At 44.6% G+C, this 17,888-nt stretch overlaps 1 protein-coding gene across 1 annotated transcript; it reads left to right on the forward strand.

Annotated features, from left to right (window-relative positions):
• The first annotated feature begins 6,073 nt into the window (after positions 1-6,073).
• LOC129515733 (collagen alpha-1(I) chain-like) lies at positions 6,074-17,360 on the forward strand. The gene is made up of 4 exons (XM_055334768.1): positions 6,074-6,163; positions 6,421-6,926; positions 8,824-8,881; positions 16,767-17,360. Exons 1-3 carry the CDS (start codon positions 6,074-6,076, stop codon positions 8,876-8,878), a joined length of 651 nt encoding a protein of 216 aa, XP_055190743.1. The 3' UTR covers positions 8,879-8,881; positions 16,767-17,360.
• Positions 17,361-17,888: the final 528 nt, after the last annotated feature.

The following is a 17,888-nucleotide window of genomic DNA, read 5'->3' on the forward strand; positions in this document are numbered from 1 at the left end:
AATAAAATCATGAATGAGAAAGGAGAGATCACCACCAACACCAAGGAAATACAAATGACTTTAAAAACATATTATGAACAGCTCTACGCCAATAAATTAGGCAATCTACAAGAAATGGACACATTCCTGGAAAGCCACAAACTACCAAAACTGGAACAGGAAGAAATAGAAAACCTGAACAGGCCAATAACCAGGGAGGAAATTGAAGCAGTCATCAAAAACCTCCCAAGACACAAGAGTCCAGGGCCAGATGGCTTCCCAGGGGAATTCTATCAAACATTTAAAGAAGAAATCATACCTATTCTACTAAAGCTGTTTGGAAAGATAGAAAGAGATGGAGTACTTCCAAATTCGTTCTATGAGGCCAGCATCACCTTAATTCCAAAACCAGACAAAGACCCCACCAAAAAGGAGAATTACAGACCAATATCCCTGATGAACATGGATGCAAAAATTCTCAACAAGATACTAGCCAATAGGATCCAACAATACATTAAGAAAATTATTCACCATGACCAAGTAGGATTTATCCCTGGGACACAAGGCTGGTTCAACACTCGTAAAACAATCAATGTGATTCATCATATCAGCAAGAGAAAAACCAAGAACCATATGATCCTCTCATTAGATGCAGAGAAAGCATTTGACAAAATACAGCATCCATTCCTGATCAAAACTCTTCAGAGTGTAGGGATAGAGGGAACATTCCTCGACATCTTAAGAGCCATCTACGAAAAGCCCACAGCAAATATCATTCTCAATGGGGAAGCACTGGGAGCCTTTCCCCTAAGATGAGGAACAAGACAGCGATGTCCACTCTCACCACCGCTATTCAACATAGTACTGGAAGTCCTAGCCTCAGCAATCAGACAACAAAAAGACATTAAAGGCATTCAAATTGGCAAAGAAGAACTCAAACTCTCCCTCTTCACCGATGACATGATAGTCTACATAGAAAACCCAAAAGCCTCCACCCCCAGATTGCTAGAACTCATACAGCAATTTGGTAGCGTGGCAGGATACAAAATCAATGTCCAGAAATCAATGGCATTTCTATACACTAACAATGAGACTGAAGAAAGAGAAATTAAGGAGTCAATCCCATTTACAATTGCACACAAAATCATAAGATACCTAGGAATAAACCTAACCAAAGAGGTAAAGGATCTATACCCTAAAAACTATAGAATACTTCTGAAAGAAATTGAGGAAGACACAAAGAGATGGAAAAATATTCCATGCTCCTGGATTGGCAGAATTAATATTGAGAAAATGTCCAATGTTACCCAGGGCAATTTACACGTTTAATGCAATCCCTATCAAAATACCATGGACTTCCTTCAGAGAATTAGAACAAATTATTTTAAGATTTGTGTGGAATCAGAAAAGACCCCGAATCGCCAGGGGAATATTAAAAGAGAAAACCATATCTGGGGGCATCACAATGCCAGATTTCAGGTTGTACTACAAAGCTGTGGTCATCAAGACAGTGTGGTACTGGCACAAAAACAGACACATAGATCAATGGAACAGAATAGAGAACCCAGAAGTGGACCCTGAACTTTATGGTCAACTAATATTCGATAAAGGAGGAAAGACGATCCACTGGAAGAAAGACAGTCTCTTCAGTAGATGGTGCTGGGAAAATTGGACATCCACATGCAGAGGAATGAAACTAGACCACTCTCTTTCACCATACACAAAGATAAACTCAAAATGGATGAAAGATCTAAATGTGAGACAAGATTCCATCAAAATCCTAGGAGAAAACACAGGCAAACAACCTTTTTGAACTTGGCCACAGAAACTTCTTTTTTTTTAAATTTTTATTTATTTATGATAGTCACACACAGAGAGAGAGAGAGAGAGAGAGAGAGAGGCAGAGACACAGGCAGAGGGAGAAGCAGGGTCCACGCACCGGGAGCCCGACGTGGGATTCAATCCCGGGTCTCCAGGATCGCGCCCTGGGCCAAAGGCAGGCACCAAACCGCTGCGCCACCCAGGGATCCCGAAACTTCTTACAAGATCCATCCACAAAGGCAAAAGAAACAAAAGCAAAAATGAACTATTGGGACTTCATCAAGATAAGAAGCTTTTGCACAGCAAAGGATACAGTCAACAAAACTCAAAGACAACCTACAGAATGGGAGAAGATATTTGTAATGACATATCAGATAAAGGGCTAGTTTCCAAGATCTATAAAGAACTTCTTAAACTCAACACCAAAGAAACAAACAATCCAATCATGAATGGGCAAAGGACATGAACAGAAATCTCACAGAGGAAGACATAGACATGGCCAACATGCACATAAGAAAATGCTCTGCATCACTTGCCATCGGGGAAATACAAATCAAAACCACAATGAGATACCACCTCACACCAGTGAGAATGGGGAAAATTAACAAGGCAGGAAACCACAAATGTTGGAGAGGATGTGGAGAAAAGGGAAACCTCTTACACTGTTGGTGGGAATGTGAACTGGTGCAGCCACTCTGGAAAACTGTGTGGAGGTTCCTTAAAAAGTTAAAAATAGACCTGCCCTATGACCCAGCAATTGCACTGTTGGGGATTTACCCCAAAGATTCAGATGCAATGAAACGCCAGGACACCTGCACCCCAATGTTTATAGCAGCAATGTCCACAATAGCCAAACTGTGGAAGGAGCCTTGGTGTCCATCGAAAGATGAATGGATAAAGAAGATGTGGTTTATGTATACAATGGAATATTACTCAGCCATTAGAAACGACAAATACCCACCATTTGCTTTGGCATGGATGGAACTGGAGGGTATTATGCTGAGTGAAGTAAGTCAATCGGAGAAGGACAAACAGGGTATGTTCTCATTCATTTGGGGAATATGAATAATAGTGAAAGGGAATAGAAGGGAAGGGAGAAGAAATGTGTGGGAAATATCAAAAAGGGAGACAGAACATAAAGACTCCTAACTCTGGGAAACGAACTAGGGGTGGTGGAATGGGAGGAGGGCGGGGGGTGAGGGCAAATGAGTAACGAGTAACAGGCACTGAGGGGGGCACTTGACGGGGTGAGCACTGGGTGTTATTCTGTATGTTGGTAAATTGAACACCAATAAAAAATTAATTTAAAAAAAACAAAAAACAAAATACTAATAATAAAATAACTGTTTCTTTAAAAAAATTACTTTAAACTTAAAAACTAATAATTTCCTCAGTAATTGAGAAAAATTTTAGTATGTTCGAAGCATCTAAGGTATGTGAATCTCGTTTTCAACTATAAATTTTGTTATTTATTTATTTTTAAAGATTTACTTATTTATTTGGGAGAGAAGGAGCAGGCATGTGAGTGGGGGAAGTACAGAGGGGAGGGAGAGAGAGAGAATCTCGAGCAGACTCCCTGCTGAGTGCAGAGCCCAAAACAGGGCTTGAACTCATGATCCTGAGATCACAACCTAAGCCAAATCAAGAGTTGGACACTTAACCAACTGAGCCACCCAGGTGCCCTTCAACTATAAATTTTATAAGATCAAAATACAGATTAAGGATTTCCCCTGAAAACTAAATGTTCCTGTGAAAACTGGAATGTTCTCTAAGTGTAAAGTATTCAATTTTGAACACTTAGCACAAAAAGAAAGAAAATGGAAACTATTTCATTAACATTTTCCATTCGATTATATATTGAAATTGTATTTTGGATATATAGGGTTAAATAAAATATATTATTGGAGTCAATTTTACTGGTTTCTTTTACTTTTCTTAGTAAAGCTACTGGAAAATTTTAAAATACAAATGTGGCTCCCACTGCAAGCCCTTGGAGATATTTACCTTAGACATTTTATACTTTCTCCCTCGTAAGGTGGTATGCTGGCTTTCCACTTAACATTTTATGTAGTGTCACTCTTAAAATGTCTTGAAAACAAAGCTTAAAGCTCTCCTTGTTTACTAGAGGAAAGGAACCAGAAGGGATCCACGTGCTCAAACACTCTCTGGTGGGAACAGAAGTGAGATGTCGAAGAGATCTGGAGTGGGAGTTAGAGCACTAGGAATGGCAGGTCCTGTTCAGGAACAGTTGTCAGGGCGTCAGAAATTTTATTGTGTGACTGTGTGAGAGTAGAGTGCAGGCAAAGGGCACAGTTAGAGCAACTCAGCATGATAGCTTCCGAGTTTGGGCTACTTGAGTTTAAATTAATTAAAATTAAATTTTCCATTCCCCATTCTAATAACCATATTCCAAGTGTGCAATTACTTCAAGAACCATATGAGTTACTTATAATATTTCCCTAGGGCTGCTGTAACAGATTACCACAGACCCAGTTACTTAAAACAACAGAAAAAGACTTGCTCACAGTTCTGGGGGCCAATCAGATGTTGGGAGGGCTATGCTCACTCTCAGGCTTTAGGGAAGAATCCAGTTCCTTGCCTCTTCCAGCTTCCAGTACCTGTCAGTCCTCCTTGGCTCCTGGCTATATTCCTACAGTTTCCAGCTCCATGGTCTCATAGCCTCCTTTCTTCTGTGTCTTCTCCCCTGTATTTGTCTCAAAACTCTCTCTGCTCCTCTCGCAAAGATGTGAGTGAGTGCATTTAGGGCCCAGATAATCTAGGATAAGTAGAGCAACTCAATATGGATCTTTAACTTAATCTAGGATAAGTAGAGCAACTCTTCTGGATCTTTAACTTAATCACGCCTATTGCCATATAAAGTAGTATTCACAGGTTCTAGGGATTTAGATGTGGGCGTATCTTTGGGGCCACAATGCAACTCATTACAATATGTGTTGGCGCAGATATACATTTTCACCATTGGAGAAATTTCTTCTGCACAGGGCTGTAGAGGAAAGTTATGAAACAAGGGTCACAACACTTCATGATACAGATGCAATGAAACGCCAGGAAACGTGCACCCTGATGTTTATAGCAGCAGTGTCCACAATAGCCAAACTGTGGAAGGAGCCTCGGTGTCCATCGAAAGATGATGGATAAAGTAGATGTGGTCTATGTATACAATGGAATACTACTCAGCCATTAGAAACGACAAACACCCACCGTTTGCTTCGGGGTGGATGGAACTGGAGGGTATTCTGCTGAGTGAAATAAGTCAATTGAAGAAGGACAAACATTATATGGTCTCATTCATTTGGGGAATATGAATAATAGTGAAAGGGAATATAAGGGAAGGGAGAAGAAGTGTGTGGGAAATATCAGAAAGGGAGACAGAACATGAGAGACTCCTAACTCTGGGAAACGAACTAGGGGTGGGGGAAGGGGAGGTGGGTGGGGGTGGGGGTGGCTGGGTGATGGGCTCTGAGGGGGATGAGCACTGGGTGTTGTTCTATATGTTGGCAGATTGAACACCAATAAAAAAATTTAAAAAAACCCAAATATTCCAATAATAAATTCCTGTCAAAAAACAAACAAACAAACAAACAAAAAACCCTTGATAAAGGTTCAGAAATAAGTCAGTAGGTGGTGAATCTAAGGCAGCAGGGGCAAATGTCAAAGGAATATGGGTTTTTTAAATTGTTGTAAAACTAAACAAACACATAACAAAACTTTCCATCTTTATCATTTTTAAGTGCGTGATATAGTCCTGCTAACTATATGTACATCATTATGCAAGAGATCCCCAGAACTTTTTTATCTTTCAAAATTGAAACTCTATACCTTTTGAATGACTCCTCTCCCCCCTCCCTCCTGGCAGTCACCATTCTACTTAGTTCCTAAAAGTCTGACCACTTGAAATACCTCATATTAAGCTGTATTTGTCTTTTTGTGATTGGTTTACTTCACTTGGCATAATGTCCTCAGGGCTACGCATGTTGTTGCTCATAACAGGATTTCTTTCTTTTTAAGGCTGAGTAATAGTCCCTTGTGTGTATATATCAAGTTTTGCTTATGTATTCATCTTTCAATGGGTCCTTAGGTTGCTTCCCCCCTAAAAGCAGGGGTTTTGCACGTGCTGCAAAAGTCAGGTGTGAAAACACCCAGGGAAGCCTTCTAGCATTCTTGCCCTCGAGGGTAGGAGGGCTCCGTCCCTGAGTCATCACAGAGACTGCGGGTGCGTTCCGGTCCCTAAGCTAGGGAGGGGCCTACCCCGATGGTGCGCGTGCGCGTGCGCGTGCGCAGCGTGGGTGGCTCTCAAACGGCTCAGCCCAGGGTTTCGCCGTCGTGGAGCGCGCTGGGAAAGGTCTCAGGGGTCCAACCCCCCTAGAAGCATAGGCCACCCGCAGCCCAGGGTGCAGGACTGGTCAGAGGTTCGAGCATCTCGGTACCTTGTGCTCCGCGTTTTGCAGAGCAGGTGGGAAGAGGGTCAGGCGTGGTAGGACATCTCCAGGGGGTGGGGTGGTGGGCGGCGCAGAACCAGGGAACCACGCCCTCGGGCCGCCCTGGCCTTTCCCAATTCTCGGCACTGGGGGAACAGCGCAGCAGGGCCTCTCCTGTCAGGCGGGACCTGCGGTGCCCGCATCTCATTGGCCAGGACTGGGCGGGGGGGCGGGAAGAACAGGAGGGACCAATCGGGGTGGGCCACCGGGGGGGCTGCTCCCACGCAGGCGCAAGTCCTCTGGCCCGCCCGGGAAGAGCCGCGGCCCCGCCCGGCGGCGGGTGCGGGCCGAGGCTGGTGCGTGCGGGCTCGCCTGCCGCGCAGCCGGCCTGCTGCTGTGGGGGAAGCGCGTTCCGTGTGGGGGAAGCCGGCGGCTGCCCCAGGCTTACAGCAGAGGCCATTCCGAGTCTGGCTGTGAGGGGCCGGCGGTTCCCAAGCGGCAGAAAGGCCCCCCGGGTGGGGGCGCGCCTGGGGGGCCGGCGCCCACCTGTGCAGGCGCGCGGACTGACTGCCCCGCGTTTACCGCAGGGAACGGACGTGGCCCCAGCCGTGAGCCCAGCCGTGAGCCCAGCCGCTCGGCGCGGTCTCCTGCGGGCCTGCAGCCTGGCCTTCGCGCCACTGCTCGCAGGTGAGGCCAAGGGCCCCCTTCCGGCCCGGCCACCCCGGCTCCCTGCCCCCCTCGCTGCCCCGGCTCGCTCCGTGCTGCCCACCGTCGGCCACGCGTCCCGCGGCAGCTGCTGGCTCAGCAGGGCGTCCACCTGCCAGGCAGACGAGGAGCCTGCGCCCGTGACCCACGGCCCGCTGACCAGTGCTGCCCCCGTGGCTCCCACGGCCCGCTGATCGCTGCTGCCCCCCTAACTCCCACGGCCTGCTGATCGCTGCTGCCCTCCTAACTCCCACGGCCTGCTGATCGCTGCTGCCCTCCTAACTCCCACGGCCTGCTGATCGCTGCTGCCCTCCTAACTCCCACGGCCTGCTGATCGCTGCTGCCCCCCTAACTCCCACGGCCCGCTGATCGCTGCTGCCCTCCTAACTCCCACGGCCTGCTGATCGCTGCTGCCCTCCTAACTCCCACGGCCTGCTGATCGCTGCTGCCCTCCTAACTCCCACGGCCTGCTGATCGCTGCTGCCCTCCTAACTCCCACGGCCTGCTGATCGCTGCTGCCCTCCTAACTCCCACGGCCTGCTGATCGCTGCTGCCCTCCTAACTCCCACGGCCTGCTGATCGCTGCTGCCCTCCTAACTCCCACGGCCTGCTGATCGCTGCTGCCCTCCTAACTCCCACGGCCTGCTGATCGCTGCTGCCCCCCTAACTCCCACGGCCCGCTGATCGCTGCTGCCCCCCTAACTCCCACGGCCTGCTGATCGCTGCTGCCCTCCTAACTCCCACGGCCTGCTGATCGCTGCTGCCCTCCTAACTCCCACGGCCCGCTGATCGCTGCTGCCCCCCTAACTCCCACGGCCTACTGATCGCTGCTGCCCTCCTAACTCCCACGGCCCGCTGATCGCTGCTGCCCTCCTAACTCCCACGGCCTGCTGATCGCTGCTGCCCCCCTAACTCCCACGGCCTGCTGATCGCTGCTGCCCTCCTAACTCCCACGGCCTGCTGATCGCTGCTGCCCCCCTAACTCCCACGGCCTGCTGATCGCTGCTGCCCCCCTAACTCCCACGGCCTGCTGATCGCTGCTGCCCTCCTAACTCCCACGGCCTGCTGATCGCTGCTGCCCCCCTAACTCCCACGGCCTGCTGATCGCTGCTGCCCCCCTAACTCCCACGGCCTGCTGATCGCTGCTGCCCTCCTAACTCCCACGGCCTACTGATCGCTGCTGCCCTCCTAACTCCCACGGCCTGCTGATCGCTGCTGCCCTCCTAACTCCCACGGCCTACTGATCGCTGCTGCCCTCCTAACTCCCACGGCCTACTGATCGCTGCTGCCCTCCTAACTCCCACAGCCTACTGATCGCTGCTGCCCTCCTAACTCCCACAGCCTACTGATCACTGCTGCCCTCATAACTCCCACGGCCCACTGACCAGTGCTGCCCTCCTAGCTCACGGCCTCCTGAGCACTGCTGCCCTGTGGCTCATGGCCTACTGACCACTGCTCCCCTCATACCTCTCACAGCCAACTGACCAGCTGCCCTCATGACTCTTACATCCTACTGACCAGTACTGAGCACAGAATCTCAATCAACTACTTGGTCTCAAGCAAACCAGTGAGGCAGTTCCTGCTTTCCTGACTTTAAGAGTTGTGACAAACTGAGGGGGGAAAAATCAGAGAGGAAGACAAACCATGAGACACCATTAACTCTGGGAAACAAAGGGCTGTAGAATGGGAAGGGATGGGGGATGGGTGATTGGGGGACAGGCACTAAGGAGGGCAGATGATGGGATGAGCACTGGGGTTATTCTATATGTTGGCAAATTGAATTTAAATAAAATATTTTTGTAAAAAGCCTGACTATGGGAGAAAGTAAAGGGTTGCCACTCCTTTGTTTAAGGAGTGCTTTTTGTTTGTTTTTCTCCAGAGGCACCTCCTATTGGGGGAAAGGAGGAGAGAAAATGTTCACCACCAAAATGTGAATCGAGAGTCCTAAGTAGTTCTATTTCTTCATGGATTTCCCTGCGGGTTTGGGGTACCCTATGGACAGCCCCTAAGCACCCCTGGTTGCTCCAGATGTAGCATGTTCTGATCTACTTATGGGCACAAGTCACTCAATTAGTGCCACATAATCGTATTTAAGTTTACCTGGTCGTTGCGACCTCCATCATCCGGACTGTTCACTAATTCAGTGCCCAGAGGCTTTTACTGCTCATGGTCTCCTGTATGCCTTCCCTTCCTCCCTCTGCCTCTTGAGTTCCCATCTGGTTTGATAGGAAGGAGTAGAGCTGCCTGAAAATAGACACCCCTCCTCCTTACCCCTCCCACCTACCCCCTACTGGCAGGCCAACCACCACAATAAAGAGGGATCACTTAACAAGAGGAAATGAGTCAATTTAGAACTTCTGACAAAATTTAAAAGGTTAGCATAATAATAGATAAAATTTCAGGTCTTTCTCCATTGCTTTCCTCCTCTGCTGTGCATACTAATAAAAGATTACAGAAGATCACTTGTTTTACTGATTTTGGGAACAGGTCTTAGTAAAATGTGGAAGTTTATGCTGAGCTTTCAACCTTTAAGATGCTCTTCTTCTTTCCCCTAATTCCTATTTTCCTCTATATTTTTCTCCTCCAGAATTCAAAGCCAGTTTCACTGAGTTTTCCCATCAAATTCCTCTCACAGTGAAGAACTGAGTGCCACTAACCTGTCCCAGGTGCTCTGCATTCTAACAAAAACCAAATCCCAAAGCTTTAAAAGAAGAAGAAAAGAAGAAGCAGCTTTTTCCTGCAAAAGAGGACATGAGTTTGTGACATGTGTGTTTAGTTTCAGTTGAGAGGGTAGGGAGACTCATCTGTCTGCCCAAGATACACTAGTAATTTGTTCCCAGTTCAGGGACCTTTCTTTGCTCTGGGCACCCAAGGGGGATGGGGGTGCAGAAGAGGGGGGCTTGAAGGAGGGAAGGGGAAGCAGTGATGCTCCTGCACTCCACCAGGTGATCACTTGTTTTCAGAAGGGCCCTCCTAAAGGAATGCCTTATGGTTACATGGTTCACTTGCATGTTCTCTACAATAAGCCTTTCCCCCAGTTTTTTTGAAATATAATTGACATACATTGCTGCGTAAGTCTAAGGTGTACAGCATGTTGTGAAATTATGATCATGGTTCTCATCCATCTTGTCACGGAGATAGAATTTTTAAAAAAGTAATTTTTTTTTGTTTGTCATGAGAATTTGGGATTTACTCGCAACAACTTTCATGTATATCATACAGCAGTGTTAGTGTCATCCTCTCATACATCACATCCTGAGTACTACTTTATCTTAGAACTGGAAGTTTGTACCTTTTAACCATCTTCCTCAGACTTCCCCTCCGCCAGCCTCCAGTAACCACAAATCTGATTTCGTTTTTTCTGTGGCTTTTTGTTTTGTTTTAAGATTCCACATATAAATGAAAACATACAATATGCATCTTTCTCTGATGTAGGGGCAAAAAAGTGTTTCTTCCCTTCTAGGTTTTTGGGCTGGCCTAATAATTACATTGTTATAAAATAGATGAACAGGGAAAATAAAAGCTTTAGGACCATCTATACATGGGAGAGACCCAGAAAAACTGAGTAACTCCGAAATGGCCAAAGCCATCACCTGAAATAATACCACCATCAGCCAAAGATGAATAATATGTTGGCGGTGGGAAGTCAGTTATCGGGAAAGGCACAGTAAATGAGGATAAGTTTATTGTGTAGTTTGAAGTCATCTAATTCATCAATAAGTATTTCTAGAGATTTGGAATCCTCCCCTTCTTGTAGCTGGGAGACACCCTGACAAATGGAAAATCCCCTCATAAGTTCCCTTGTAAATATCTCTTACAAAAGAGTAACTTCTACTTGGTTTTCAGAGCTTCTCCTATGTTTCTAGTTTCTTAAAAAAGATAATAAACCTAAAATAGTCCTTATGCAGAGGATACAATTATTTTTAAGTAAACTCTACCAATGTGAGGCTTGAACTCCATGACCCTGAGATCAAGGATCACATATGTGCTCTACCAGCTGAGGCGGCCAGGCATCCCAATAGAGACATTTTGGGATGGCAAATTTTGCTCCCCCACACTGACTTACCTCATTTAGTGTAATGGCTTCAAGGTCCATCCATGATGTCACAAATGGCAAGATTTCCTTGCCATTGTTTGTTGCTTTAAATGACTAAATAATATTCCATTGTGTATGTATATGCCACAACTTCTTTATCCCTTCATGTGTTGGTGGACACTTTGGTTATTTCCATGTCTTGGCTATTATAAAAATGCCGCTATGAACACGGGATGCAGATATCCTTTCAAATTCGTTTTGGTTTCCTATGGATATATTCTCAGAAATGAAATCACTGGATGATGTTGATGTGATTTGGAGTGTTGGAGTCTGGAGCCAATGGCCAAGAAAGAAGTCTTGAGACATCTTTGGTGCAAAAAGAGTGCCCTGGGGTTGTGAGGGGTGGTTGGTTCTATACTTTGGAGTGGGGGGAGGTAAGGACAGAGGGAGGTGTCCAGAAGGACTGTCATGTTAAAGACTCTCAGGGTGCTAGAGATCTTGCCTTTGCCAAGGGAGGGTTTTCCTTCCCTCTAACAATGCATTAACATGAAGATAGTTGGGAGCTTCCTGGAGGAATGTTCTCTGCCCACCTCAAGTATTTGTCAGTGGGCTGCGGGTTATGAGGAAATTTAGTTTTATCTACATTCCCTTCTGCCTCTGTTTTCTAGCTCATTGTGGATGGGAGAGTGGTGTTAGGGCTCTAGGAAATTGAGTCTATGGGTTTCTGGAAGTTAGAGTGTTGATAAGATTGCTTTTTCTTGTAAATCACTAAGACACTTGTAAATAGGTGGAGAGTCATGTCCAGGACTGTGATCTTTATCAGTTAATCATTTCATTTTCCTTGGGGGGAGCGGGGGAGTGTCAGCTTGTGCTTTGCCTTCTGCTTGCCTTCTGCTCCCTCATCAATATAGTAATGTTATTATAAAAATATATTTTAAGATCTAATTGGCTTTATTAAATGTTTCATGAATCCAGCAGCTCTCATTCTAGCAAGCAGTGGGGAGCCCCACTGAGCTCCAGAAAAGGGAAGGTTTTTAAAGACAGGGAAATGCATTTAAAAGGGGGGGTTTAGGGGATCCCTGGGTGGCGCAGCGGTTTACCGCCTGCCTTTGGCCCAGGGCTCGATCCTGGAGACCCGGGATCGAATCCCACGTCGGGCTCCCAGTGCATGGAGCCTGCTTCTCCCTCTGCCTATGTCTCTGCCTCTCTCTCTGTGTGTGTGTGACTATCATAAATATAAATAAATAAATAATAAATAAATAAATAAATAAATAAATAAATAAATAAATAAAAGGGGGGAGTTTATTAGCAAAGAATGTATTTAGGCCAAGTCGCTCTCCTAATAGGGAAGAGCCTCCTAGTGTGAACAGTCCTTTTGGCTGTAGGTTACATTCCTGAAGGCTTGAACTGTAGTTAGGTTACTGTTAAATTTTGCCTTACTGTTGGGGGGTCTTTTGGGGGGCCTGTGTAGTTTTTTGGTTTGGGGGCTTATTTTACAATTCCTTCCTTTTGATCTATCTCTTAGCTTAACTGAGAAAGAGATGTGATCAAATGTTAAGGCATTCATTAGAAATGTCAAATACCCACCATTTACTTCGACATGGATGGAACTGGAGAGTATTATGCTGAATGAAATAAGTCAATCGGAGAAGGACAAACATTATATGGTCTTATTCATTTGGGAAATATAAAAAATAGTGAAAGGGAATAAAGGGGAAAGGAGAAGAAATCAGTGGGAAATATCAGAAAGGGAGACAGAACATGAGAGACTCCTAACTCTGGGAAATGAACTAGGGGTGGTAGAAGGGGAGGTGGGTGGATGGGGTGGGGTGACTGGGTGATGGGCACTGAGGGGGGCACTTGATGGGATGAGCACTGGATGTTATTCTATATATTTGCAAATTTAACACCAATAAAAAATAAATTTATAAAAAAGTTTTTTAAGGCATTGGTGCCACTCTCAGATAGCACTCTAGTTCTCACAGCTTTTGGTGAACCCTGTGTGAGGTATTCACAGGTCATGACGTTTTTGTTTAATTTCTTTAGTATTCACAGGTTATTTCAGCTTCACAATTTTTAAGTCATCATCTTCTTTTTTTTTCCTTTTCCTGATGTTTGAATCTTAAGGAGATCATGTGCCCCGTGGCTAGTGACTACAAGCATGCATTTAAAGCTTCTGAGATCTCCAATTTTCCCAGCACCATTTATTAAAGAGACTGTCTTTTTTTCCAATGCATAGTCTTCCTCCTTTGTTGAATATTAGTTGACCATAAAGTTGAGGGTCCACTTCTGAATTCTCTATTCTGTTCCATTGATCTATGTGTCTGTTTTTGTGCCGGTACCAACTGTCTTGATGAGCACAGCTTTGTAGTACAACCTGAAATCTGGCATTGTGATGCCGCCAGCTGTGGTTTTCTTTTCTAATATTCCGCTATTCCGCTGGCCATTCGGGGTCTTTTCTGATTACACACAAATCTTAAGATGATTTGTTGCAACCCTCTGAAGAGAATCCATGGTATTTTGATAGGGATTGCTTAAACGTGTAAATTGCCCCGGGTAACGCTGACAATTTCACAATATTAATTCTTCCAATCCATGAGCATGGAATATTTTTCCATCTTTTTGTGTCTTCCTCAGTTTCTTTCAGACATGTTCTGTAGTTGTTCAGGTATAGATCCTTTATCTCTTTGGTTAGGTTTATTCCTAGGTATCTTATGATTTTGGGTGCAATTGTAAATGGGACTGCCTCCTTAATTTCTCTTTCTTCAGTCTCATTGTTAGTGTCTAGAGAGGCCACTGATTTCTGGGCATTGATTTGGTATCCTGCCACACTGCCGAATTTGCTGTATGAGTTCTAGCAATCTTGGGGTGGAGTCTTTTGGGCTTTCTAGGTACAATATCACGTCATCTGGGAAAAGGGAGAGTTTGACTTCTTCTTTGCCAATTTAAATGGCTTTTATTTCTTTTTGTTGCCTGATTGCTGAGGCTATGACGTCTAGTACTATGTTGAATAGCAGTGGTGAGATTGGACATCCCTGTCTCGTTCCTGATCTTCGGGGATAGGCTTCCAGTGCTTCCCCACTGAGAATGATAATTTGCTGTGGGCTTTTCGTAGATGGCTTTGAAGACACTGAAGAACGTTCCCTCTATCCCTGTACTCTGAAGCATTTGGATCAGGAATGGATGCCGTATTTTGTCAAATGCTTTCTCTGCATCTATTGAGAGGATCATCTGGTTCTGGTTTTTTCTCTTGCTGATCTGATCAATCACATTGACTGCTTTACCAGTGTTGAACCAGCCTTGCATCCCGGGGATAAATCCCTCTTGGTCATGGTGAGTAACTTCTTAATGTATTGTTGGATCCTATTGGCTATCTTGTTAAGAATGTTTGCATCCATGTTCATTGGGGATATCGGTTTATAATTCTCCTTTCTGGTGGGGTCTTTGTCTGGTTTTGGACTTAAGGTGATGCTGGCCTCATAGAACGAGTTTGGAAGTACTCCATCTCTTTCTATCTTTCGGAACAGCTTTAGTAGAATATGTATGGTTTCTTCTTTAAATGTTTGATAGAATTCCCCTGAGAAGCCACTGGCCCTGGACTTTTGTGTGTTGGGAGGTTTGTTTATTTGTTTGTTTGTTTTTATTGGAGTTCAATTTGCCAACATATAACACCCAGTACTCATCCCATCAAGTGCCCCCCTCAGTGCCCATCACCCAATCACCCCCACCCCCTGCCCACCTCCCTTTCTTCCACCCCTTGTTCGTTTCCCCGAGTTAGGAGTCTTCCATGTTCTGTCTCCCTTTCTTATATTTCCCACTCATTTTTTCTCCTTTCCTCTTTATTCCCTTTCACTATTTTTTTATATTCCCCAAATGAATGAGACCATATAACGTTTGTCCTTCTCTGATTGACTTATTTCATTCAGCATAATACCCTCCAGTTCCATCCACGTTGAAGCATATGGTGGGTATTTGTCGTTTCTAATGGCTGAGTAATATTCCATTGTATACAGACCACATCTTCTTTATCCATTATCTTTCGATGGACACCGAGGCTCCTTCCACAGTGTGGCTATTGTGGACATTGCTGTTAGAAACATCGGGGTGCAGGCCTCCCAGTGTTTCACTGCATCTGTATCTTTGGGGTACATCTCCACCAGTGCAATTGCTGGATCATAGGACAGATGTATTTTTAACTCTTCAAGGAACCTCCACACAGTTTTCCAGAGTAGCTGCACCAGTTCACATTCCCACCAACAGTGCAAGAGGGTTCCCCTTTCACCACATCCTCTCCAACATTTGTTGTTTCCTGTCTTGTTAATGTTCCCCATTCTCACTGGTGTGAGGTGGTATCTCATTGTGGTTTTGACCCTGATGGCCAGTGATGTAGAGCATTTTCTCATGTGCTTGTTGGCCATGTCTATGCCTTCCTCTGTGAAATTTCTGTTCATGTCTTTTGCCCATTTCAGGATTGGTTTTTGGTTTCTTGGCTGTTGAGTTGAATAAGTTCTTTAGAGATCTTGGATACTGGCCCTTTGTCTGACAGGTCATTTGCACATATCTTCTCCCATTCTGGAGGTTGTCTTTTAGTTTTGTTGAGTGTTTCTTTTGCTGTGCGGAAGATTCTTATCTTGATGAAGTCCCAATAATTCATTTTTGATTTTGTTTCTCTTGCCTTCATGGATGTATCTTGCAAGAAGTTGCTGTGGCCAAGTTCAAGAAGGGTGTTGCCTAGGTTCTCCCCTAGGATTTTGATGGATTCTTGTCTCACATTTAGATCTTTCATCCATTTTGAGTTTATCTTTGTGTATGGTGTAAGAGAATGGTCCAGTTTCATTCCTTTGTGTGTGGCTGTCCAGTGTTCCCAGCACCATTTATTGAAGAGACTGTCTTTTTTTCCAGTGGATGGTCTTTCCTGCTTTGTCAAATATTAGTTGACCATAGAGTTGAGGGTCCACTTCTGGATTCTCTCTTCTGTTCCATTGATGGATGTGTCTGTTTTTGTGCCAGTACATAGAAAACCAAAAAGACTCCACCTCAAGATTGCTAGAACTCATACAGCAATTTGGCAGTGTGGCAGGATACCAAATCAATGCCCAGAAGTCAGTGGCATTTCTATACACTAACAATGAGACTGAAGAAAGAGAAATTAGTGAGTCAATACCATTTACAATTGCACCCAAAAGCATAAGAGACCTAGGAATAAACCTAACCAAAGAGGGAAATGATCTATACCCGAAAAACTACAGAACACGGCTAAAAGAAATTGAGGAAGACACAAGGAGATGGAAAAATATTCCATGCTTATGGATTGGAAGAATTGCTATTGTGAAAATGTCCATGCTACCTTGGGTAATTTACACATTTAATGCAATCCCTATCAAAATACCATGGACTTTCTTCAGAGGGTTGAACAAATTATCTTAAGATATGTGTGGAATCAGAAAAGACCCCGAATAGCCAGGGGAATATTAAAAAAGAAAACCAAAGCTGGGGGCATCACAGTACCAGATTTCAGGTTGTACTACAAAGCTGTCGTTATCAAGGCAGTGTTTGTCTTTTTTAAAAAGATTGTATTTATTTATTAGAGTGAGAGAGTGAGAGCTCAAGAGAGAGCACAAACAGGGGAAGGGGCAGAGGGAGGAGCAGCCACTGAGCAGGGAGCCCAGTGTGGGGCTGGATCATGACCTGAGCTGAAGGCAGATGCTTAACCAATTAAGCCCCCCAGGTGCCTCTGTTTTTGTTTGTTTGCTGATTTTTGGTCTTTTCTTTTCTTTTCTTTTTAGATCATGACAAATCCAGCAGTCTGAAAGACAAAGTTTCCACCCACTTCCTCTTAGAAAGGCCCGGGAGATATAGATAATGACATCATCTTTCCAGGCCTGTATCAGAGTAAAGCAAAGGAAGAGAAGAAAGGGATTCGTGTTAAAGTATAAAGTCCTGATCCAAGATCTTGGGCAGAAGCCATTTACCTCAACGTCTGTTCCTAGTCAGTTTGATTTGGAGGTCTCCAGTGCTTGTCCAGGACCACTTGTCCTGCAGACTCTTTTTCCAGCTGTGAGGTGCATATCCCTGAAGTTTGAGTAGTGTCATCTGGGTCATGAGGAAGCCCTGGTATGTCCTTTCCAAGGAGATTCAAGGCATGTTGTTGTTCTTACTTCCAAATGAGAAGGGTGAGAGGAAATTGGAAACATTAGTTTGGAGAGTTGTAACCAGATTTTTTAGAAAACTAGAATTCAGGATCCAGTCCAATTTACAGGTATATAACACAACCTCAAAGACAATTATCAGGATTATAATCTAATATAAATAAAGATGTGGGGATAATTTCTTTTATTTAAAATGACCCTCATTTTTAATAATAAAACTAATTTTTCTGTATTAAATTTGGCCTGATTATTACATAAGTACAAGAATAGTGATGGAGTACTCTATGAGATGTTTTCTGTTGGTTTTTTTAAAACTGATTTACTGGGAAGCTTTTTTTTTTTTTTCAATTTTTTTTTAATTGGAGTTCAATTTGCCAACATTTAGCATAACACCCAGTGCTCATCCCACCAAGTGCCCCCCTCAGTGCCTGTCACCCAGTCACCCCAACCCCCACCCACCTCCCCTTCCACTACCCCTTGTTCATTTCCCAGAGTTAGGTGTCTCTCATGTTTTGTCTCCCTCACTGATATTTCCCACTCATTTTCTCTCCTTTCCCTTTATTCCCTTTCACTAATTTTTACATTCCCCAAATGAATGAGACCATATAATGTTTGTCCTTTTCCTTTTTTTTGACATATCTGAAATTTTAATAATTGCTTGGGATGAGGTATTGTATCTTCTTTTTTTTTGACATATCTGAAATTTTAATAATTGCTTGGGATGAGGTACCATATTTTCTTTTTTTATTTTAATAAATT

The sequence above is a fragment of the Nyctereutes procyonoides genome, unplaced genomic scaffold (genome assembly GCF_905146905.1).
Source record: "Nyctereutes procyonoides isolate TBG_1078 unplaced genomic scaffold, NYPRO_anot_genome, whole genome shotgun sequence".
In the NCBI taxonomy this organism is placed as follows: Eukaryota; Metazoa; Chordata; class Mammalia; order Carnivora; family Canidae; genus Nyctereutes; species Nyctereutes procyonoides.

What these genes read in the sequence shown, in the direction of transcription:
- LOC129515733 (XM_055334768.1), top strand. Translation starts at nt 6,074, where the DNA reads ATGGTGCGCGTGCGCGTGCGCGTGCGCAGCGTGGGTGGCTCTCAAACG. An exon ending in CGTGGAGCGCGCTGGGAAAG is followed by an intron (nt 6,164 to 6,420) that starts GTCTCAGGGGTC and finishes CTCTCCTGTCAG; the next exon opens with GCGGGACCTGCGGTGCCCGC. An exon ending in CTTCGCGCCACTGCTCGCAG is followed by an intron (nt 6,927 to 8,823) that starts GTGAGGCCAAGG and finishes GTTTTTCTCCAG; the next exon opens with AGGCACCTCCTATTGGGGGA.